The sequence below is a fragment of the Anas acuta genome, chromosome 26 (assembly GCF_963932015.1).
Source record: "Anas acuta chromosome 26, bAnaAcu1.1, whole genome shotgun sequence".
NCBI classification, from domain to species: Eukaryota; Metazoa; Chordata; class Aves; order Anseriformes; family Anatidae; genus Anas; species Anas acuta.
Genome location: NC_089004.1, coordinates 753,336 through 777,082, shown reverse-complemented (window position 1 = coordinate 777,082; position 23,747 = coordinate 753,336). Strand labels below are relative to the sequence as shown.

The 23,747-nt window shown below is 58.0% G+C and overlaps 2 protein-coding genes across 5 annotated transcripts in view; both read left to right on the top strand.

The window, feature by feature from the left end:
• Positions 1-8,005, top strand: part of ADAMTS10 (ADAM metallopeptidase with thrombospondin type 1 motif 10) — a 58,619-nt gene extending 50,614 nt beyond the window's left edge. For all 3 annotated transcript variants that reach the window (XM_068661337.1, XM_068661336.1, XM_068661338.1), the window contains 7 exons: positions 1,218-1,381; positions 1,810-1,936; positions 3,598-3,727; positions 3,932-4,136; positions 4,363-4,539; positions 5,650-5,806; positions 6,219-8,005. In XM_068661337.1, coding sequence (XP_068517438.1) covers positions 1,218-1,381; positions 1,810-1,936; positions 3,598-3,727; positions 3,932-4,136; positions 4,363-4,539; positions 5,650-5,806; positions 6,219-6,328 — 1,070 coding nt within the window. In that variant the 3' untranslated portion in view covers positions 6,329-8,005. The remainder of the gene's footprint in view (positions 1-1,217; positions 1,382-1,809; positions 1,937-3,597; positions 3,728-3,931; positions 4,137-4,362; positions 4,540-5,649; positions 5,807-6,218) is intronic.
• Positions 8,006-10,070: 2,065 nt separating this feature from the next.
• Positions 10,071-23,513, top strand: MYO1F (myosin IF). 2 transcript variants are annotated; one of them, XM_068661339.1, is made up of 28 exons: positions 10,071-10,229; positions 13,817-13,954; positions 15,299-15,388; positions 15,776-15,870; positions 16,376-16,463; positions 16,642-16,731; positions 16,874-17,005; positions 17,076-17,210; positions 17,294-17,426; positions 17,776-17,972; positions 18,099-18,179; positions 18,386-18,472; positions 18,626-18,712; positions 18,953-19,120; positions 19,190-19,275; positions 19,415-19,496; positions 19,586-19,692; positions 19,933-20,031; positions 20,102-20,246; positions 20,333-20,447; positions 21,007-21,176; positions 21,310-21,455; positions 21,677-21,823; positions 21,905-22,053; positions 22,320-22,403; positions 22,518-22,719; positions 22,922-23,088; positions 23,169-23,513. In XM_068661339.1, the coding sequence occupies exons 1-28, from the start codon at positions 10,227-10,229 to the stop codon at positions 23,243-23,245; spliced, it is 3,300 nt and encodes a 1,099-aa protein (XP_068517440.1). In that variant the 5' UTR covers positions 10,071-10,226; the 3' UTR covers positions 23,246-23,513. The 2 variants fall into 2 exon arrangements, 1 of the variants encoding a protein (XP_068517440.1); XR_011090016.1 differs by lacking the exons at positions 22,922-23,088; positions 23,169-23,513 and having other exon boundaries at positions 21,905-22,019; positions 22,518-22,657.
• The last annotated feature ends 234 nt before the right edge of the window (positions 23,514-23,747 follow it).

Sequence of the window (23,747 nt, the reverse complement as noted above, 5' to 3'; positions counted from 1 at the left end):
AGGGGGTCCCAGCATGGTGTGGGGTCAGAGGAGGGCAACAGGGGATGCTGGCAGGGCCGCCTGTGGTACACACAGCCCCATCTCACCATGGCTTTGCCTCTGTCCTGTGCTCACTGTTCAGCAGCGTAACCCTGAGCAAACCTCACACCCCGCTGTTCCTGGCACTGCCTGTTGTTCCTTGGCATTCCCCCCTCCGCCAGCATGTTGGGCTGGGGATTAAAAATAGACCTGCTCACATTTTCCTTGGGCTCAATTTTCCAGCCAGACTCTGGCTCACTGTTTTTCTAACGGGCTTTTTTTTGTCTTCCCTTTCTGTCGTCTGTGTGATGGGCAGCAATTGCGGAGGGGTGGGTAGGGAGCTTGCTCGGGTGCCTCTGCAGCAACTCTCCAGGATCAGGAGCCAGTGGGAGGTGGCAGTGAGGCTGTCCTGGCAGTGTTCCTCCAGGCTGGCCCTTTCTGCTGTGTTTGGGGATGCTCTGGGTAAACTGGGTACTCCTCATGGCTGTCCGAGTTGGATTTCTGTGTACTGGAGGCACAGCTCAAGCTCATGGCACTTTCTACTGCTGCCACCAGTGTCTCCCACTGCAGGAGCTGTCCCTGTACTCCAGGTGAGACGGGAAGGTGCATCTTCCATCCTCATCAGTCCCAAACACTCTCCCTGCCCCAGAGCATCATGGCAGTGCCAGCCAGATGTGGACGCTGCTGGTGGCGCAGCACAAGCAGGGCGAGCGTGGGAATGGGAGTGGGAGCGGGTGAGAGCAAGAGTCGATCTCCCTCTAGTGACTCCCATCAGCAACCGCAGCCAGGCAGCTGGGGACCAGCCTTTTCCAGTAGCCCCAGCAGCCAAGATCCAGTTTGCACAGCTGGATTTGAGCCTGACTTTGTGGCCACCAGCTCGTCGTGCTGCCAGGTGTCCCCACTGCCGTAGGTGGCACAGCTCCCTGCAGCATCATCCTTCTGCAGGGTGGTGACAGGGAGGCTGAGACCGAGTGGATGAGTGCATCGGTCCCCTCTCTGCTTGTGACTTTCTGCATGATTTTGACTCAGGCATCTGTTTTCTTTGCCCCACCTATTCCTGCCCTGTTAAATGAGGCCAAGGATATTTCCCCTCCCACATAACAGGGCTCTAAGCCCAGAAGATAAGAAGCCTGTGGCCAACACTGGACATGGGCACATGTTCAGTCTTTCTGCTGACCCTTCCTCCCCTGTCCTGGCAGCGCTGAGAGGGGAGGGTGGCGAATACTACATCAACGGGAAGCTCTCCATCGACCCGCCACGACGCTTTGACATCGCAGGCACCACATTCCACTACAGGAGGTCCCCAGACGAGCCTGAGTCCCTGGAGGCCTTGGGACCCACCAATGTCACCCTCTTTGTCATGGTTGGTAACAGCACATTTCTGCATACTCCCACCAGGCCTTGCCTGGGCTAGAGATGCCTTGTGGTGACTGCATGGGAATTAGAGCTAACCAGCCTCTGTCCTCACTGCCCAGAGTAAAAGGGGCATGGAGATCAGAGGTAAATTGCCCTAAATTCCTATGTCTCCCTCCCTTGATTAGCCAGGCTTTGGAACAGTTCATTCTGTAAGCGCACAGTGGCTTGTCCTTTGATCATGTCACCTTCATGGCTGCACCATTGTCACCACTGGTGGCTGTCATGTCAGTGCTAAAGGAACTGGAAAGGGGAGGGGAGAGATTTCAGCTGCCCTGCATTTCACAGAAAGCACTGGGGTCATGGGACACCATCCATGCAGTCTCAGCCATGCTGCACTCAGCGGCACTGATCCCTCAGCCATGCGTTTCCCTGCAGGTCCTCGTGCGGACAGAGCTGCAGGGGATCCGGTACAAGTTCAACGCACCCATCAGCAGGGATGCCTCCAACCAGTACTCCTGGCACTACACCCCATGGACCAAATGCTCAGTGCTGTGTGCAGGAGGTGAGGTTTGACCGCATGTCAGCTGGGGAGGGATGCAGGAGGGATGTTTCCCTGGATCCCATGGGCTGTTACAAGCGTTAGCACCATTTCTCATGGCTCTTGGAGAGTGTCGTGGTTCCGCTCGAGTGGGCAGCCGAGCTCCACTACAGCCGCTCTCTCACTCCCCCTCCTCAAAGAGGAATGGGGAGAAAATATGTGAAAGGGGCTCAAGGATTGAGATAAGGACGAGAAAATCACGCAATAATTAGTGTAACGGGCAAACCAGACTCAGCATAAGAAGACAGATAGTAAGATTTACTGCTCATTACTAACAAGCTAGAGAAGTGAGAAACAAAGGAAAGAAACCAAAAGCACCTCCCCCCCCATCCACCCTCTTCCACCTCCTCCCCCCGAGCGGCGCAGGGGAACGGGGGAATGGGGGTTATGGTCAGTCTACAGCGCTTCTTCTCTGCCGCTCCTTGTCGGTCACTCTCGTCCCCTGTGCTGTGGGGTCCCACCCACGGGATACAGTCCTTGACGAACTGATCCGGCGTGGGCTTCCCACAGGCAGCAGCTCTTCCAGAACTGCTCCAGATATGGGTCCGTACCACGGGGTCCATCCCTCAGGAGAAAACTGCTCCAACCTGGCTCCCCTACGGGCAGCAGCTCCTGCCAGATCACCTGCTCCTGCGTGGTCTCCTCTCCACGGGCTACAGGTCCGGCCCGGAATCTGCTCCAGCAGGGGTCTTCCACAGGCGGCAGTCTCCATCGGTGCAGGGCCACCTGCTCCACCGTGGTCTCCTCCACGGGCTGCAGCGTGGAACCCTGCTCCACCGTGGTACTCCATGGGCTGCAGGGGGACATCCTGCTTCACCATGGTCCTCACCACAGGCCACAGGGGACTTCTGCTCCGGCGCCTGGAGCACCTCTCCCCCTCCTTCTACACTGACCTTGGCACCTGCAAGGCTGTTTCTCACTCCCTTGACTCTCCCGGCTGCTGTGTGTCGCAGCGTATTTTCCCTGTCTTAAATATGCTCTCACAGAGGCGCAAAACAACATCGCTTATTGGCTCAGATCTGGAAAACAATGGGGCCCTTCCCAAACATGGGGCGGCTTTTAGATCTTTCTCACAGAAACCACCCCTATGGCCCCCTGCTACCAAAACCTTGCCACGTAAACCCACTACAGAGAGCCTGGCTGCAAGAGACTGAGCCAGCATTTAGAAGGAGAGAGAGAGGCAGTTTGAAAGGCCTAATAATGTTTCCTGTCTAAAACTAAAGGCCCTGGCCTGCTCTTGTTCTAGGCCTCAGCTGAGGCTGATGTTTCCATCTCTTCTGCTGGCTGTTCCCCCCAGGGCTGCCTGGAAAGCCTCACAAGACAAAAGTTAAGTCGGGTTTTTTTTTGAGGGTGAAATCCCAGGAACCCTTTGATCCTCTGCAGGCCCTGCTGAGCCCTCCCCTGGCTGGTGAGCCTTCATGCCTCCCAGCCCTCTCAGAGACGTGAGAGGCCGAGGAGGCCTTGGTTGTGAATAGAGAAGCAGGTTCACGCCTGACAAGGTGCAGTGACAAGTGGCAGCGCTGTCATGTGCTTGTGCGGGAGCAGAGCCATGGGTTTTATACCTGCAGCCTAGCTCAGCACCAACCTCAGGCTTGCTCCACCCCCTTGCTTCTTTTTCTCGGCAGGCAGCCAGATCCAGTCCGTCGTATGCAGGAAACTCTCCGATAGCTTAACTGTCTCCAACCATTTCTGCAACTCTGAAACCAAAATGCCAGAGCGGCAGAGGCCATGCAACACCGAGCCATGCCCCCCGGCGTGAGTACCACAGCTTGGAGCACGTGGAGGGAGTGTGGGGAGAAGATATGGCATGGAAGAGGGTGTAATTCCCCCTCTGCCAGTCTCAAGTCAAGAGTCCCCTGCTACAGTCCATAGGGGTGACACTGTCTGGGGCAGCTCTACCGGGGTTGCATTTGTCTCCCTCGTGTCCCTTGCAAGCTTTGCTTTTCTCCCTGTCCCCAGCTGGGTGATTGGGAACTGGTCCGAATGTAGCCGAAGCTGCAATGAGGGTGTCCGCACGCGCAGTGTCTTCTGCAAGCGTAAGATCTCTCCCACTGAGGAGAAGACCTTGGATGATGCCTCCTGCACCCAGCCACGGCCAAAGATGCTTGAGCCTTGCAATAACCAGACATGCCCTCCAGAGTGGGTTGCCCTGGACTGGTCCGAGGTACGTGCTCATCTGCTGCCCTCATCTCTGAGGATGTTGGTCTGTAGAACAGTGTCAGGCACTAGGACAGAGCACTGGTAATGTCACACATGGAGAGTGCAAGATGGGGAGGTGTCCTCTTACAGCTCAGGAGATGGGTGAGACAGGAGCCCTGGCGGGGAGAGCCGGGGACTGCCTGTCCCTGCTCTTCGCCGCGTGTCTTTGACTGCCCGTCTCCTCTCTGCAGTGCACCCCCAGCTGCGGGCCGGGTTTCCGCCACCGCATCGTGCTCTGCAAGAGCGGCGACCACAGCACAACGCTGCCCACCTCCCAGTGTCCTGAGGGCTCCAAGCCCCCCACCAGCATGAGGTGCAACCTGCGGCGCTGCCCACCCCCACGCTGGGTGACTGGCGAGTGGGGAGAGGTACGGACACTCTTTCCCCTGGGCTTACTGCGGGACAAGGCTCCGTTGCCCAATGGCCTCAAATCCCAGTGCACACAAGTCTTTTACCCACAAGGTGTTGGCTCTTGGTGGGGTGGCCGTCACTGTGTTAGCGTGACGTAGGGCTGTCCCTACAGCTCCCAGCCCTGCTGGCTCTCAGCCTGCTGGAGGGATGCCCTGAACCTCATGTTTGCAGAATGTGCCATAAATGCTGATCAGCCCCTGCTGGTCAGCAGTGGCCTCTCTCCTCCAGCCTCATCCCCTGATGGAGGCTAACTGCAGCTGCTCTGCAGCAAAAAAGGTAAATACAGGTTTAAAAAAAAAAAAAAAAAAAAAAAAAAAAGTAAAGGGGCCAGGTGCTGTCCCTACAGAGCACTTGGACCTTTACTTTTTCTGGAAACCTACCTGACTTTCCTACGCTCCCTTAGATCTAGGACTTCAAACCTCTCTGCTGCCCAACAAGCAGGGGTGTCCTGCCAGGACAGCGGGGCTGGACGGGTGCCCACCCCCTCAGTCACAACATAGGGACTATACAACATCTGGTGGGGATGGAGGGAGCCTGAGGAAGGCTCCATGATCCCAGGTCATGGAGAGCCATTGCTCCATGGGCACATGGACATGGCAGCAGCCAAGTCAGGGCTGGGCACAGCTGGGCACTGACAGCGTGCGTGCAGCCTCAGGGACACCTGCTGATCACCACAATCTCGGCCATCCCAACTTGGCTGTGTCTCTGTGGGACACGGCTCATCCCCATGCACCTTTGGGCTGCAGTGATGGGCTAGGATGGCTGGAAGAGGGGCCACCATCAGTCTGCCCAGCACAGTGCCCATAGCAGGGTGGTGCTGGAAGTCCTCCCTTGCACTGCAGGAGGTGCAGGAGGGCTGCCTAGGGCTGGTGATTTAGGGCTAGATTGGAGACTCTGGAGTCTCAGACCAACCTTCTGGGGAGCAGGGCTGGAGCTCTCAGCTGTGTGGGTGCTGTGGGAAGGGACGACTGCATCAAGCACATTTTGCGCCTCCTGAGCCCTGCTGTTCCATCTGCCCCCACGCTGTTGCAGCCACTGCAGCTGGGTGTTGCGTTGTTTCCCGGCAGTGCTCTGCGCAGTGCGGCTTTGGCCAGCAGAGGCGATCCGTCCAGTGCCTGGCTCACACCGGGCAGCCATCTGGCGACTGCCTGGAAACCCTGCAGCCTCCTGGCATGCAGCAGTGCGAGACCAAGTGCGAGTCAGGACCCACGGACAACCCTGAAGGTAAGGGAGGCAGCGGGATTGGCGGGAGGCACTAAGCCCTGCTGGCATCTGGGACCACAAGGGGCAGGGCAGTGCAGCCAGCACAGCCTGCGCTGGGCTCTAGCTGTGGGTTAAGGCTTTTTGGGGGCAGACCTGATGCTGTCCCCAGTTGTCCATGGCCAAAACAGTCCACTGTGACCATGATAAATGAAGTAAGTGCACCTTTGCAAATGTAGGCTTTTAGTAGCGAGGTTCTCAGTAGCTGTTTCTTCAGTACCAACACATCTTGCTCCTCTATGGCAAATGGTCCCCAGGAGCTGGGCATCGGGGGTGCCACAGGGGAGGGCCTTGAAGGGGACTGGCTAAAATCCTGCCCTGGAGCTCCTCACCCTGGGCACAGCTCTAAATCCACTTCCTTCTGTCACCCATCCAGAGTGCAAGGATGTGAACAAGGTGGCCTACTGCCCGCTTGTCCTGAAGTTCAAGTTCTGCAGCCGGACGTACTTCCGACAGATGTGCTGTAAAACATGCCAGGGGCACTAGGAACATGGTGACCCTGTGGGAAAACTGGAAGGCAAGAGCTGCGCCGAAGGGCCGCCGAGCCGGGCTCTTCCTCTCGCCCCGAGAACCTTCCCTGGGCCCAACACAGACACTGGTCGTGCTTCCGGTGGGAGCCGGCGTCACCCCACCTGTCCCCCAAAGACACGCACCCTTCGCCCCCAAGCATCCCAATGGCAGATCCCAGTTAAACCACTGCCGGCTACTGCAGAGACCATGGCCAAGCGTGAGAGGAGCCAGTCACCATGGTGGGAGAGGGAGAAGCTGGGCAGAGCGCAGCAGCAGGGACATTACTTGAAATTCTGATACTGTTATTTATTTAGTAGTGGACCCAGGTCCTGCAGGTGCTGAGGCGGTACCACTCGCCCTGCTCCTGCCTCATCCTACACTGCTTCACATCCCGAGGGGGTGCAAGCCATCCCTGGGTGCCGCTGCCTTTCCCAAGGGAGACAGAGAGGAATTTTCAGGTGCCATGGGTGATGTGATGAGCATGGTTTGTAGCCATCAGCTTCTGGGTGATGGACGAAGACAAGCTGCCATGAGGAGTGGGGTGGGAGCAGGGATATTTGCTTCACTTGCATCCTGTCACCTTGGGACCTGCAGCAGGTGATGGAGAACAGGTCACTCAGTGAGTAGAGCAGTGACACCAGTTTAACTGGGAGAGGGACTTACTCAAACTCCCTTCACAACCTACTTTGATTGGGGCGTCCCTGTATTTTTCCTAAAAGCCCTTATCACTATTATGACTGTTTTTCCTTTTGAAGACACCTCAAAGCGTGAGCTGAGGTCAGGGCTGAGGCATGCTCGGCCCTGACAGTCACTTACGGGGTGTTGAGGCTGTGCTGGGCCGCAGGAAGCAAAGCTAGGGAGGATGCTGGAGGAGAACTGTCCCACAGCATCCCCACTGCCAAGCCATGAACTGGGACCAGTCTGTGCCCAGTCCTGGCTGGGCCCTCCCCAGGGAATGCCATGGCCTCCTATGGTGCTCTGCCTCCTATGGTGCTCTGCCTCCAAGGGTGCTCTGCCTCCAAAGGCAGGCTCACTGCGTGCAGCTGTGGCCTCAGGGTACCAGTCCCGGTGCCATGCCACTGCCCCCAGGAGACCTCCAGTGATGGGAAAAGAGCAGGCTTGACATTCCTCCAGGTCACCTCCTGGCCAGATCTGGGCCAACACACATCTCCAATGGGCCATCACAGCCTGCTGGAGGAGACCTGAATTTGCAATGTACTAAGCATGTGCTTTTTGTTACTATTATTATTTTTGGGTCTTTTTGCATCACAAAGAGGAGAAACCTTGTCCCAGGCCAGGTTCTGTTTCCCTTGGGGGTCATCCTCAGGGTGCAGGGTCAAGATCAGCCCTCTTTTCCCAGAGCAAGCCTCTCCGCCCTGCCAGCCCTGATGTGTTACTCTACCGTCTGTATTTTTACCCAGTCATCAGCCGATTGCAGCTTCTCTGGTGCTCAGCAAATCCCCTTTGGCTGGCAAGCGGGCATTAATTTGTCTTCATTCCCAGTGCAATGCTCCATTCTGACATGTTGGGAGGGGGTGTTTTCACCTTTTTATATAGATATATATAATGAAAAATGTTTAAAATACTAACTCTAAGGAGGAGCGTCGTAACGGCATGATTTATAATAAAGGAGTAGCTACAATCCCAGGTGCAGGTTCTGGTCCCAGTGTTGTTTCTCAACTGGTGAGCCTTGGCTCTGGACAGCCCCATGCCATGATGCTGCCTGTGCTGATGCTAGAAGAGGATTTTGGGCAGCAGTGGGGTTCCCTGCACCCCAAGTGACCAGAAGGGGTTGGGGGATTTATCTAGAGCTGCTGCATGACACAAAGGAAGTGGCTTCCCCTTTGAAGACCCCTAGTGGGTGGGCTGTGCACCCCTGGGCTGTAAACCCCATATTGCTAATGCTGGTTTGGGATTTGAGGGGTTTCTTTTGCTCGGAGCCTGAGAGATATGTGGTGCAACAGATGGGGTGATGTGGGGAGCTCCTGCAGGAGGGGATGTCCTGACAGAGGAGCTGCTGTTGCACACAGTATAGTTTTGCTGTTCATCCCCAAATGTACCACCAGAAAAGGAGGAATTTATATATTAAAAAAAAAAAAATGCTTGAAAGCACGAGCTTTCTGGTTAAGGATGCAGGGAAGGCATGGAGCAGCCAGATGCTGTGCCCACCTGAGCAGAGATTTCAGCCCCAACCCCAGCATTTGCCCTCCCTGCAAGGGCAATTTCCTTGATGGCATTTCCTGGTTTCCATTCCTGTCTCATGAGGCATGAAGCAGCACGTGCAGGGCAGATGCAGGGCATAATGCTCAGCCTGAGCAATGCAGAAGTAAAGCCCAGCCCAGGTGTGGATCCTGCATGAGTCCCTTCCCAAGGGGCCTCTGAACTGAGCCGCTGCTGCCCTCATCCTTGGCAGCTGAAGCAGTTGGCTCTGCCACTCACCTCGGGGTGTTCAGCACCTCCATTTTGGCTACAAGCAGCAGCATCTGAATCTCCTGACCTAGACACTGCAAAATCCTGAGTGACATTCAGAAAATGCAAACACGAGTGGGCTCCTTGAGAGATGCTTAGGGTTTGGCTCTGCTCACATGTTTTGGGGGCATTTTATCCTGCTGGGTCCATGTGTTCTGCTCACAGCCAGTTTCAGTCTTTTCTCCTTTCAGCTTCAAGGCTGAAATGCTATTTCTTAGAAAGAAAGAAATGACACCGAGGTCTCTGCTGTCTTGTCAGTCCAGGAACCAGCACTCTCCAAAAAGGTACTGAGCGACCTGATAACATCTCATGAACAGTAAGGTTTCTCTGCGTTCCCGTGTGTGCATGGGTCATGGCACCTTGCTCCCAGCCACTGAGGTCGAGCATTTTGGCTGCTGAGCTCTTGGTGCCTTCAGCCTCATTAAGCAGCAGTGCTGCAGTAGTGATGCTTCTCCCTGTCCTCTCCAGCTGTCTCCCGCGGTGGGAACCTTCACCTGCAGCCTGGCAAACACTCCCTGCATCGCGCCCCTCCAGCGATGCAGCTAGTGGGTAAGATGCCTGTTTGCATGATGGATGCTTCAGCACTCGTGGCCATGGGTGCACCCACAGGGATGGGTGCTGCAAGGCCGAGGGTGCCCCAGGTTGTATTTCTGCCCCACACCCCAAGTGATGCCTCCAGTTCCCATCCACATCTGACATTGCCTTTGCCAGAGTTGGAGGCAGAGGCAGCATGGCCAGGGGCTGCAGCAGGTAAGTGCTCAAAACCCAAAGGAAAGGCACTCATTGATTCTGCCCTCTTTTTTTATTTTTTTAATATTAATTGGAATGTACAGAAACCTCCAGGTTTTGAGACACGTACCCTTGGGACATCAGGCAGTCCTGGTCTTCCTGCAGCTCGATGGTCTCTGAACCAGCTCCAGCCAAAACACTTCCTTAAGCATGGTCTGCTTAATCCAAAAGATGTGGAAAAAAAGCAACGACCAACACCATCGTGCTCCTAAAGCCAGCTCAGAGCAGAGCATCCCCCAGCTGCATCAAAGTGACCCCCAGGGTGGGGGAAAATGTTCAGAGCTCTGAGCATCCCTGCCCAGCTGCACCCTGTGCCCACCAGCACCACCTGCATCCCCAGGACAGTGACCCTGGCACCCACTGGCTTTGGCAGTGGGGGCACCCTGGGCAGGGCCACCCCAGGCCCCCCCCTCGACAGCGGGAAGAAGCTTTCATCCTCCCCACCCCACCCCCCCAGCAAACCGGCACTAAATGAGGAAGTGGGAGGAGAAAAAAATATCATAGCAAGTTGTAGTTGCAGGAGAAACACCGAAGCGAAGCCCTTTGGGATGGACCTGTGCCCACGGTGACAGGAGCCCCGAGTGCCCCATCACCAGGGGCAGGACGCAGGGACACCATGGTGAGTGCAAGCGGGGGCCTCGCTGGCCTCGCCCCCACCCTGTCCTCTCCCAGAGCCCTGGATGTCACCTTGGGGTGTCTTCCTGCCACCTTGGGGCTATCTTAGCCCTGTCCTCTCCTGCACCCACCTGGGACTGGGGGTGCCAGGAGCCCCCCACCATGTCCCCGATGGAGAGAGGATGGAGCTGCCCAGGCTCAGGGTGAAGGAGCAGGGCTGGGGCTGAGCGAGGTGCTGTGTGGGGCACGGTGCTGGGGAGCAGCTGCCTGAGGATGGGCGCAGGGTGCTGGGTGCAGGATCCCGCAGGGTTGATGCACATGGGAGCACTGACCCGAGCAGGATCAAGGGCAGCAGGCGGTGAGCCAGGCTGGGCACAAAGCGCTCTTGATTTTGCCAGCATGGTCCCCCTATAGGAACCCCTGTCTTCCTCTTGGCCCAGCTTCCTGCCAGCGCTTCTTATTTCGGTGCTCATGGCACCAGCAGGGTGCGGGCAGAGCACAGTGGTGTGGTGGGGGCTGCCGGGGGTGTTTGTGCCCCCTCAGACCAGCTCAAGCTGGGAGGGACCTGCAAGTGCTGGCACCCGGGGTCGAACCTCACACCCCAGTGCATGCAGGGAGATGGGGATGGTGGCTCGGGGCTGCTGCAAGGGTAGCAGCTGGAGCTGGAGGTTGATCTGGAGGAAGAAGAGGAAGATGCAGGCTCTCAAAATGAAGAAGATGCTCAGGCATGGAGTGAGGGGCTGCACGGTGTGGCCATGGCCACATCCTCCAGCCCACAGCTCTGCTCCCTCCGCATGTCTGAGCGCTGCCTTTCCTGGCCATCACTTCCCACCAGCCAGGAGCAGGGTCAGCAGCTGGGCTGAAGCAGAGCCTCCTCCTCCCTACAGCAGCCACTGGTTGCAGTTGTCACCTTCAACAGGCTGCTCCAGCACTGTCCCCGCAAGACACGGACAGCTGAGACCCGATGATGTTTCACGGTTTCACAAGGGGTCATGGCTTCACATCCCCCCTGGAACCCTGCTTCGGGGTCAACCTCCATCCCCAGAACTCGGGGGTGAACGCCCCCTCCCTAGATGTTGTTTGTGCCCATATCAGGGGCCAGCCAGGCTGCTGACAGAAATACAACACCCTGTGCTCCTCTTCTCAAGGCTTCCTGTGGTTTCAAAGGTGTTGGCTGCATCTGGGCTCGCCCTATCTTGAGAACAGAGCTGCCACCTTGGGCAGCGTCTGCTCCGCCTTTGGCACTTGCAAGGGTTTTGTTTTTTTGGTGGCTCAGACGTGAGTTTTGAAGAAAAACAGACAATGTTTTGCGATCGCTGGTGCAGGGCTGCTCCTGAGGTCACTGCTTGCATCCGCAGCCCTGGTCATGGGTGGTGGCTGTGGTGGTGACAATCCCCATCCTGCAGCCCTCGCAGGGGCTCCTGGTGGGCTCCTAGCTGCGACACATGCACCGATCATGTACAGGGCTGTCAGCAGATCAATGCCCTTTGCACAAAGTGGCTGCAAACTGTGCCTGGATGCCTGGTCCAAGGGCTGCTGAAAGCCTCTTGCCACTCGGCTCTAGGACAAAATGGCTTGTGGAGGTGTCTAGTCCTGGCCATCCGCCTGCCCCTTCCTGGCAGGACCCATCTGGTGGCAGTGGCTGTTAAGCCACTGCTCTCCAGCTCACCCCTTGCCTTGGCCAGCAGCGCAGGAAGGGACTGGGAACCCCTGACCCATGCCTCTGAAAGCAAATTCAGCTTCTGCCCTGCACGGAGCCCCTGCTCCCCACAGGGATGCTGCCCCTCACCTCTTGCAGGGCTTTTACCCAGCACATCAAGCCATGACCCCATGAAATCTTCACCTCATAGGATGTTCCCAGGGATGCTGGGCAGTCTTTGTGCTCCCCAAAACAGAGCAGAAACACCCACGACCCTGCAGACGTCTGGAACAAAACCTTCGTTTAAAGTGAGACGGTGCTTTCCCTGCAGCTGTGCTGCATCAGGTGCCGGGCTGAGCCAGGAAAACCCCTAATCTGTGCCTGAGGAAGAGGAGGAGGCATGTGCTGGCTTCCAGCTGCTCTGAGCAGTCATTTGAGTGAAGGAGAAACTTCAGGTGTCAGCTCGAAAGCGCGAAGCTTGCAGTACAGGAAATGCCTACATTGACCTTAATTCAGGGCTATAAGACTCAGCATGAGCTCAGGGTGCCTGTGCCTGGGGGCTTGGGGTGATATAAGTGGCAGACGGGGAAGCCAAGGTGTCAGTGTCCCCATGGGCTGCTCCCAACCTGCTCACCTCCACTTAAAGCATGAGGTTTTGGCCAGGTCAGGGTGGTAACCTTGGGGTTACCGGCAGCACCCTGGGTGACAGCATGGTGACCTGGGTGGCCTTTCCGTGGGCTCATTAAGATAGAGGGGAAGAAGAGGAGGGGAAAGCAAGAAAAAGGACCATATGCAATGAACTGGAGGAAAAAGAGAAGCTCTGTGAGCAGCCCCGATCCCATCCAGAGCCCCTGAGCTGACCCAGACCCATGCGTCCCAACTGCTTGCAAAGGGGCAAGGAAGCTGAAATCCACTTCACCGGTTATAGGGCCATGAGCTGCATTTGGTAGCTGGGATTTTGTGAGTAGGGTTACAAAGCCCAGCAGCCCACCAGGGATGGGGGTGGCCAGGGGGAGCAGCCCGATGTTGCTGATCCCCTCCCTGCTCCATGAGCATCCCTCAGTCACCCCTCGTGATGCTGCTGAGGGACAGGGTGGCTGCCTGTGACTGTCAGGGGCAGATGGGAGGGTGCAAAGGCAGCGGCATCCTGAGGCCTGAAAGCTTGAGAATTGGCAGGAAAATGAAGCAAAAGGGGAAGAGAAGAAAAGGGAAATGGAAAGAGTAAGAGGCTGGGGGGGAGAAGTGAAATCGGCACCAGGAGCAACGGGCTGAAAGCGGAACTGTGGGGCCGGTGGCTACAGGACAAGTGCACAGAGGAGCCAGCGGCAGCTCCAGCCATGGGTGTCCCCTCCCAGGTATCGTGGGCACATTCAGGCAGATTACTGTGCAGCAACAGGGCCAAGGACCCTCTGGGATGTTTTCTTTTTGGGCAGTGGAATCCCATCCAGCCCAGGGCTGTGCTTAGCCCCACAATCACTGAAATCGCAGCCCACGGTCTTCCTTCTGTCCCACTGCCCCTGAGGATGTTGCAAGCATGAATTTGGGGTGGCAGGAAAATGGGTGCTTGGGTTTCCCCAGGCAGAGCAAGGGGGTGACGCTCCCAGCTCTGCCCCACTGCAGTGGAGACATGGGGGTGCAGCCAGGGGTGCCCCATGGGGCGTTGTTTTTGCCTTTCCCCATGGTTGCTTTTGCTGCCCCTTTGATATGCAGAGCCTGTGCCGTGATTGCTTCATTACTCATCTGTTTACAGAGCAGGGGAAATGTTACAAACCTGCCTGCAGGCTGCAAGCCCATTCTTCTCCTCTTGGGAATGCAGGGCCTGTGGTGAGGCAGGATCTGGCTAGAGGGATGGATCAAGCCCATGTGCAGCAGTGGCTGAAATACCCCTTAGTGCCGTCCAAGGGTGCCTGTTTCAGATTCCCACCACAGTCGCTGTGACCCTCTCCCTGCAGGGCAGCAAGGAGCGCTTCCACTGGCAGAGCCACAATGTCAAGCAGAGTGGGGTGGATGACATGGTCTTGCTCTCCAAGATCTCCGAGGAGGCCATCGTGGAGAACCTCAAGAAGCGCTTTATGGATGATTACATCTTCGTATCCTTCCCAGGGCAGCAGGATGGGGAGCATCAGGGCCACACTCTAAGGCTTTGCAAGAGCCTGCAACGTGTCCATCCCTGCACAATATTGGGACGGGTTTGGTGGCCCTGACACCCTGTTACACACCGCAGAGCTGACACAGCTCATGTGCTGCAGCATTACCCAGGGGAAGGACCCCTTCTCCTTGTTGGCAGCATGATCCTGCTGGTTTATAGCCAGAGGTTCAGCCCCCTCCTCACCAAACCCTGCAGCTGCATAGGGCATCGTTCCCTCCTGCTGTTGCCCACAGTCCATCGATGCCCACCGGGTGCTCTGCACTGACTCTGGAGCACCACTGAGCCAGCACAGGGTGATAAACCCCTGTCCCTTACGTGCCGTCCTCCAGCACAGATGCTTTTGTGGTCACTGGCTTTGTCACAGAGATGACACCGCTGAGCACCGAGCACGAGGTTTGATGGCTCTCGGGTTCCTTGGTGCAGATGGGGAAGCCGTTCCTACCATCCGAGGCTCTGAGCCCAGCTCGCCCCCCCCAGCCCCTGCTCAGTTTCGCAGCCAGATCAGCACCCAGCTGCATCATGCCTGCTGCAGCCGTGCCCCAGCCCCAGAGGGAGAAGAGAAGTTCCCCGAGCTGCACAGTGGGACGTGGTGGGGAGCTCAGGCGCAAAGCCACTTGCTGTCGTGGACGTAAGTGGTTGTGGTTTCCCTGAAGATGCGGCTCTGTCCTTACAAGGCGATGCTCTGTCCCAGGCTGGCAGTGACGCAGCCATCCGCCTCGCTCTTTCAGCAGACCCAGGGCTTTAAATGTGCTTGGGGGTTGGGCTTAGGGTTGGCTTTTTTTGAAGGAGGAGGAAAAAATACCCCGTGCAGCCTCTTTCTTCCTTTTTTCACAGCCCTGCATGCAGGGCCCCCATCCAGTCATGACTCAATGCCCCATGTTTCCGCATTTCCCAGAAAAGCCCCTCTCTTCCTGCCCTCGGCTGCCTTCCCCTCCCTGCTGACAGGTGGGCTGAAAGCAGGACCCTGGCCCCGCACCATCCATGGCCTCCACACCCAGCATCCTCCCCAGGGCACTGGGGCTTATCCCCATCCTCCCAATGCACCGTTTCCAGCCACAGGCCTCTGTTTTTCCACACACCCCCCCCCCCCCATCACACCTGTGTAATTTGGGGATGCTGCGTGCGGATGTAGGGGAAACTCATGGCTGAGGCAGCACCAGGTCGTGAGCTGAAACCCATCGTGCTATTCCTGGTGCTGCCTTACGAGGAGGCAGGGATGTTCTGATGTGATGGGCAGGACGGGGGGACATGGGAGAGGATGCCTGGACCTTGACTTGCTGCCCAGACCTACATCGGGCCAGTGCTCATCTCCGTCAACCCCTTCAAGCAGATGCCGTACTTCACTGACCGAGAGATCGAGCTGTACCAGGGGGCGGTAAGGCTGCTGTGTGCAGGCTGGCAGGGCTGGCAAGGGGTTAATTAGGTTTAATTTGGTGCATTTGCATACAAATGCCTGGGGGGGGTCCCATGAGGGTGCCCTTTGGGTACTGATTGCATGGGTCAGCGTTCCCAAATGCATTGTCTACAACAAGATTTGGAAGCATATCCACATTCCTGGAAAATTCATCCCATAAACACACATTAGGGCAACCCAGACATGGTGAAGTGCCCAAGTGCCTGGCTCTGCTGCACGTCCTTCCCGAGGCAGAGGGGACTCCTGCATGCTGCTGCCTCCTGCGCCACATGGGCAGGGTAAAGGGGGCTGCAGAGGGGGCTGGCAGCTGCTCCCTGCTCAGCACTGCTACCCTTGCCTCCTCTCTAGGCTCAGTATGAAAATCCCCCCCACATCTATGCGCTGACAGACAACATGTACCGAAACATGCTGATCGACGGGGAGAACCAATGCGTCATCATCAGGTAGAGGGCAGCAAGTGGCTGGGTGCCCCCGGCACCCCTTCCCCAGCACCCTGGGGTGTCCAGGCCAAATGTGGTGGCCAGGCAGTGGCAAGAGGTTGCTGAAGCCCAGTGCTGGCCACGGGTGTGCACCATCTGGGTGTGCTGGGGCTGTGGTCCCAGGCAAGAACCAAGCCTTGTGCAACATGCTTTTTCAGCTGAGTGTTGCAAGGGAAGGGGTCAGGATGTGGGGTAAGGCCAAAGACTTCCCCTTCAGGCTACAAAGCCTCCCTTCTCCCCTCCAAAATCCAGCAGCAAGAAATCCAACTACTCCTCGTGTATCTCAGCCCTGCTCTGGTCCCGTTCATGTCCCAGAGCCCCTGCAGCCCCTTCTCCAACATCATTAGCTACAGCCCCTGTCCCCTCCAGCTGCCCCAGGCCCTGAGGGACCAGGGGCTCCCCAGCATCCCACCAGGAGCACTCCAGGGGCTCCTGATTCACCTTTCCTCTCCTTTTGCCATTTACACAGTGGAGAAAGCGGGGCCGGGAAAACAGTGGCAGCAAAATACATCATGGGCTACATCTCCAAAGTGTCTGGGGGTGGCGACAAGGTGCAGGTAGGGCTGCCCCCACCCCAGCACCCAGATTTTCGCCTCCCAACCTCTCTGCTCCCCCAGCCCCTGCACAGAGCAGTCCATGGCTGGGGACATGTCTCCATCCCCAGTCAGGGCAGGCAGTTGCAGTGGGCACAAGTGCACAGCCCTGCTCAGGCTCGTGTCCTCCTCTGGCCACCAGCACGTGAAGGACATCATCCTGCAGTCCAACCCACTGCTGGAAGCCTTCGGCAATGCCAAAACTGTCCGCAACAACAACTCGAGCCGCTTTGTAAGTCCCTGGGGCAGGCGTGGACCATGCCAAGGGTTGGTACCTTGCAGTGCCATAGCCAGGATCCGTCCCTGCCGTGCTTGTGACATGGCTGGAGGGGACAGCCAGGGGCTGGGTGCTGATGGGCACCGTGCCTCGGCAGGGGAAGTACTTCGAGATCCAGTTCAGCCGGGGCGGCGAGCCCGATGGGGGGAAGATCTCCAACTTCCTGCTGGAGAAGTCACGGGTGGTGAGCCAGAACGAGCACGAGAGGAACTTCCACATCTACTACCAGGTACGGGGGCATTGGACCAGGCGGGCATGGGGCTGGAGCTGCTAACTGCAGCCCCCCGGGTGTCTTGCAGCTCATCGAAGGAGCATCCCAGGAGCAGCGGCAGAACCTCGGCATCATGAGCCCGGATTATTACTACTACTTGAACCAGTCAGACACGTACCAGGTAGAAGGCACAGACGATCGCAACGACTTCCATGAGACCATGGTGAGTGTCCGGGGGAGTATGGGTATCCAGAAACCTGTCTGAGGCCAAACTGGGGCTGACCCCAACACACCCTGCTCCCCCAGAACGCCATGCAGGTGATCGGCATCCGGGGCGAGGACCAGCAGCTGGTGCTGCAGATCGTGGCAGGGATCCTCCACCTGGGCAATATCAGCTTTCGGGAGGAGGGCAACTATGCCCAGGTGGAAAATGCTGACTGTGAGTAGCCAAACCCCCCTTGTTCCAGCAAAGGAAGCTTACATGCTTGCAGGGACCCCTGGCAATGAATTGCAACATTTCTGTAGCACAAACCCCCCAGCAGAGGAGAGAGGCAACATCAGCATCTTCCCTGTGTTAAACATGAGGAAACTGAGGCAGTGAGCAAATGGCACAGCCAGAGCTTAGCAAGTGCCTGGCAGGGGGCAGGGGCTATGATGGAGCTGAGGGAGGGCAACGTCCCATGCCCCCAGATTGTGTTGCTCCCTATGCCATGGCCCCACTCATGTTTGGCTGGGGCTGGGTGGGCAGTGTGTGGGGGGGCAGCCCTAACCTCCCTCTTTCTGCCCAGCCCTGGCCTTCCCCGCCTACCTGCTGGGCATCGACCGCAACCGCCTCAACAGCAAGGTCACCAGCCGCAAGATGGACAGCAAGTGGGGCGGACGCTCTGAGTCCATCACTGTCACCCTCAACGTGGAGCAGGCAGCTTACACCCGGGATGCCCTGGCCAAGGGGCTCTACGCTCGTGTCTTTGACTTCCTCGTGGAGGTGGGTGCCCTGGGGCGTACGGTTGTGGGGAGGGGGATGAGGGGATGCTCATGGGGACGCTGGCCGGCTGCTCCTGTGTGCAGCCGCACGCCCCATGAAGGTGGCTCCCGCCATCTCTCCCTGCAGTCCATCAACCGAGCCATGCAGAAGCCATATGAGGAGTACAGCATTGGGGTGCTGGACATCTACGGCTTTGAAATATTCCAGGTGGGTGCTGGTTTGCAGTGGGAGCCCAGCTGGGGGGCTCTCCTTCCCTGCTCCAGTAGCGAGGGTGGTCAGAGCAAGGGGTTGTTGTTGGTCAATGGCCCAAAGAAGGGTCCCTGGAGCAGCACCCAAAGGTCCCACCCATTGGGGTCACCTGAGTAGAAGCCAAGTCAGACCCATCTTCTCTTTCCTTTTCCCTCATTTTACAGAAAAATGGTTTTGAGCAGTTCTGCATTAACTTTGTGAACGAGAAACTGCAGCAGATCTTCATAGAGCTGACCCTGAAGGCAGAACAGGTACAAGGGAGCTGAAACCCAATAGGGCTGCACCAGCACTCCAATCCCCATGCTCTGCACCCCACTGATGTGACACCCTGACCAGGGCATGTCCCATGTGTGCAGAGCTGGAGCCCACCAGCTCTTTTGGTGTGTCATTCTCCCACCCCGTAGGAGGAGTACGTCCAGGAGGGCATCAAATGGACCCAGATCCAGTATTTCAACAACAAGGTGGTGTGCGACCTGATAGAGAACAAGCTGGTGAGTGGGGGTCCCCCCAGCAGGATGCTTCCTTGGGAGCCAAAGCACTGGGGGGCTTGGTGGGGCTGGGTGCTGCTGGAGTGGGGGGCAGGAGCCAGCCCTGGGGGAGCTGCAGCTCCATGTCCTTGCATTTGAGTGCAAAGCAGCTTAGAGCCGCACGGGGCACCTTACCACAGCCAGATGCAGGATTGTTCCTGCCTGCAGCCTTAAGTCACCCCTGGCTTTGCTTTCCATCCCCAGAACCCTCCTGGGATCATGAGTGTTCTGGACGACGTCTGTGCCACCATGCACGCCACCGGCGAGGGCGCCGACCAGACCCTACTGCAGAAGCTGCAGGCAGCTGTGGGCACCCATGAGCACTTCAACAGCTGGAGCTCAGGCTTTGTCATCCACCACTACGCGGGCAAGGTATGGCACCCTGCACCCTGAGGCCCTGGCCCCAGCGTCCTGGGGCTGAGCTCCCCCTCCTGCCCCCAGGTCTCCTACGATGTGAACGGCTTCTGTGAGCGCAACCGGGACGTGCTCTTCACCGACCTGATTGAGCTCATGCAGAGCAGCGAATAGTGAGTATGGGCGGTGTTGTGGTCTCCTGGGTCATCCCAAAAGAGCTGGGGTCATGGGCAGCATCCTCAAAATGTGGACCTTTGCTGGTCCTGCCCCTGCCTGGCAGCTCTCACCTGGGGGCTCTCCCCTGCCTTTCAGCGGTTTCATCCGGATGCTTTTCCCGGAGAAGCTTGATTCTGACAAAAAGGGCCGCCCAACCACTGCAGGCTCCAAAATCAAGGTAGGTTCTGGAGGCTGCAGAACAGCAGCTGGGGGCTGCTGGGCTCCCACCAACACGTTTAATGCTACAGAGGCCAATCCTTGCAACAGAAACAGGCCAACGACTTGGTGAACACATTAATGAAGTGCACACCACACTACATCCGCTGCATCAAGCCCAACGAGACCAAGAAACCCCGTGACTGGGAGGAGAGCAGGTAACAGAGGATGCTGTAATGGGTCACAGAGCCCCAGAGCCCAGGTACCTGGAGGCCAGGAGTACCTTTCCTCCAGACCCAGGGGATGGGAAGGGGCGGCGTGCGGGAACACACATCCCTCTGCATGTGCATCCTTCCGGGGCTCTGACCTGGGCACCCCCAGGCAAAGCGGTGGAGATGGGCAGAGCCATGCTACCATGCTGCCATCCCACAGTGAGCACATCCCTCCCAATCCCGCAGGGTGAAGCACCAAGTCGAGTACCTGGGGCTGAAGGAGAACATCCGCGTACGCAGGGCTGGTTTCGCCTACCGCCGCCTCTTCCAGAAATTCTTACAACGGTGAGGGGCCATGGGGTTGTGCGGAGGGGGTCTGCAGCCTGGCCACCGCTCATGGCCCCTGTCCCAGCAGCTATGCCATCCTCACCCCCGAGACGTGGCCTTGCTGGCGTGGGGATGAGCGGCAAGGCGTGCAGCACTTGCTGAGTTCCGTCAACATGGACCCAGACCAGTACCAGATGGGACGGAGCAAGGTGTTTGTCAAGAACCCAGAGTCGGTAGGTTGGGGGCACGGGGACGTCGCGGGCATCTGCACCAGGGTTGGCCCCTGCCCGGCCAGGCTCAGTACCCCACTGCCCCACAGCTCTTCCTCCTGGAGGAGATGCGGGAGCGGAAATTTGACGGCTTCGCCCGGGTGATCCAGAAGGCCTGGCGCCGGCACATCGCCATCCGGAAATATGAGCAGATGAGAGAGGAGGGTAAGGCTGCGGCGCCGGGGACACCCCTGCACTTTGTAGGGTGCCCTTGGCCAGGGACAGCCCTGCTCACTGCAGAGCCACCGGAGCAATGGGGGAGCAGCATCCCCGCTCCTAATTGCAACAAAGAGGGTGATGAGGGACTGGACAAGATACCTGAGGTCTTTTCCTACATTTCAAGGAGGGAGTGGGTTTCTTGTTCCTGTTTTCAGCCCTGGGTGGGGCTGTCAGACAGAACCCAGAGCATATCACTGTCCATCTGCATTTCACTGCCTGCAAAAATGATGGAGATGAGTCAGTGCTTGTAGAGGGATGGGAAAGGCCTGTGGTCAGCACCTGACACCCGCCATGGGCAATTTCCAATACTCCCAAGCATACAGTGCAAAATCAAGAGGAAAAAAAAAGAAAGCAGCTGGGCCCATCCCTCCCCCCCTACCACAACACAAGGTTTTGGCGACACTTAATGGGTTTTGTGGCCAGCACAGCTCCTGCTGGGTGGGGCTGTGGGCTGAGTGCCAGCTCAGAGCCCTGCCCAACCAGCATCACTTCGGGTACCACACAGCCTCCAGCATCCTCTACAACTGCAAAGAGCGGCGGAGGAACAGCATCAACAGGAATTTTGTGGGCGATTACCTGGGCATGGAGGAGCGGCCAGAGCTGCGGCAGTTCCTAGCCAAGAGGGAGCGGGTTGACTTCGCCGACTCCATCACGAAGTATGACCGGAGGTTCAAGGTGAGACAAGCCAAGCCATGGCTCATGGTGGTTGCCCTTGTGTGGGATGTGGGTGGGGCTTGTGTCCCCCTCTTCTCCCCCCCCCCCCCCCCTCAACAAACCCCCCTCAGCCCCTGCACCTGCCCTTTCGCAGCCCATCAAGCGGGACTTCATCCTCACCCCCAAGTACTTTTACCTGATTGGGCGGGAGAAGGTGAAGAAAGGCCCTGAGAAGGGGCAAATCAAGGAGGTGCTCAAGAAGAAGGTGGAGATCCAGGCAGTGAGCGGCGTCTCACTGAGGTATGTCCCATTGTACCAGCTCGGTGTGGTCGGGCTTCACCCATCGTGTCCCCCCAGACCCTTCCCACTTTTCAGTGCCCCCAGCCCAGCCCCAATGCACTGCCATTGGAGCATCACACCACGGGGATGAGGGGTCCCTGTGCTCTCTGGGTCTGCTCAGGGGTCCCCAAGGCCTGGCAGAGTCTCCTGCCCCCCTGACAGCCCCCTGGGGCTGCCCTCAGCACCCGGCAGGATGATTTCTTCATCCTCCATGAGAATGATGCCGACAACTTCCTCGAGTCCATCTTCAAGACAGAGCTGGTCAGCCTGCTGAGCAAGCGCTATGAGGAGCTCACCCATACCAAGCTGCAACTCACCTTCAAAGACACGTAAGGATGGAAGCTGGGAGAGGTGGCAAAGCAGGAAGAGGCCACTTCCCCGCAGCCTCACGGCCCCTCTCCTCATCCCAGACTACAGTTTCGGGTGAAGAAGGAGGGCTGGGGCGGTGGCGGCACCCGCAATGTCACCTTCATGAGAGGACAGGGCGACGTGGCCATCCTCAAAGCTGGAGGCAAAACCCTTACGGTCAGCATCGGGGACGGGCTCCCCAGGAACTCCAGTGAGTGCCGGTGCCGGGGCACCTGGGGGGAGCAGCATAGGAGGGGAGGGGGGAGAGGGGAGACAGGAGCTCCAGGGCCACCGTGAATGGTGGGGGGGCTTGGGGACATCAGGATGAGACACTGTGCCCTGCGGAGTCTGTGTTTCACCCAGGAGGGACCTGCTCAGGTGGTGGGGCAGCACCAGGTGCTCAAGGGTGGTGGGATGCAAACCACGGTCAGCCCTCACATGGGACATCACCTGATGAGGTTTTGTGTCCACTCCTAGAGCCCACAAGGAAGGGGGTGACACAGACCAGAGGTGGCAGCAGGCATCCAGCACCCTCCCGGAGCGCACCCCCCGCACCCCAAGGTGAGCAGGGCAGCACCAAATGGGCCCCAGCCTGGTCCAGCCGGCTCTGTGCTGCTGGGGGGCAGGCAGGCGATGACCCCCTGCAATAACTGACCTTCCCTGGGGTTGTTCCAGGTACCTTCAAGAACGGGGCTCCCCAGTTCCCACGTGGGAACAGCCAGGCTCAGCGGGACACCTACAAGACACCCCAGAAGCAGCTGCGGGCACCACCGGCCACAGTGCTGCCCACCCAAAGCACAAACCGCCGGCCAAAGACACGGCCCCCATCCGAGCAGAACATGGAGTTTCTCAACGTGCCTGACCAGGGGGTGGCCGGGTAAGGTCCAGCACCCACGTGCCCACCACAGTCCTCCAGTCTCCCCTCCCACTACTGCAGGCTCCAGAGACACTCTTCCCATTCCAGCCAGCTCCCTGTAACCTGGCAGTCCTGGGAGGGCAGAGCAGGCTGGGGAGGGGGACATGGGATGTCCCACACCCCCTCCCTTCCCTGGGTCTCACACTGTGTCGCCGGTCCCCAGCATGCAGCGGAGGCGAAGCGTGGGCCAGCGGCCACCCCCAGCCGGGCGCCCCAAGCCACAGCCCAAGGTGGCCATGCCGCGCTGCCGTGCGCTGTACCAGTACATCGGGCAGGACGTGGATGAGCTCAGCTTCAACGTGGGGGACATCATTGACATCCTGCTAGAAGGTACTGCCGGGCTCCCGGCTCCCCGTCTTGCCCTGCGGATGCTCCACGTCTCAACCCGGGCTCTTTTTTCTCTTTCCCAGATATCTCTGGTTGGTGGAAGGGACGGCTGCATGGCAAGGAGGGGCTTTTCCCTGGGAACTACGTGCAGAAGATCTGAGCTGGGTGCAGCGGACAAGGGTGGTCCCAGTAGGCGCCAGCCATGGGGAACCCTGCGGATCCTCTCCCCAGCATCGAGCAAGCTGTTGTCCCCAGCCCCTTGCCACCGCCGGATCTGGCCTGGTGTCAGCCGCTGGTTTCTGCAGCTGCTTCAGACAGTGGAGCAGGGTCAGGCTCTTTGCTGCTTGTTCGTATGGTGGTTGTGGAACTGCTGAGGTGACTCTGGGGCATGAATAGTTTTATCGTCAGTAATTATAGCAGTGAAGTTACTTGTGGTGGCTTTGGGCTTTTGACCTTGCTCCTGGATGATTCACGCATTGCAAACACAGCAAATCTGAGTTGGACTCAAAAAAACAAGCCCAGAGTTTGTGTTTCCCCACTGATCCCCCTGAGACCCAGCCCCCAGCGCTGGCTGTCCCCGTGACAGGGGGACGAGTCTGCATGCAGGGACGAGGGTGGGTGCACACCAGAGCAGCCCCATCCCCTCTGCATCGAATCCTCCA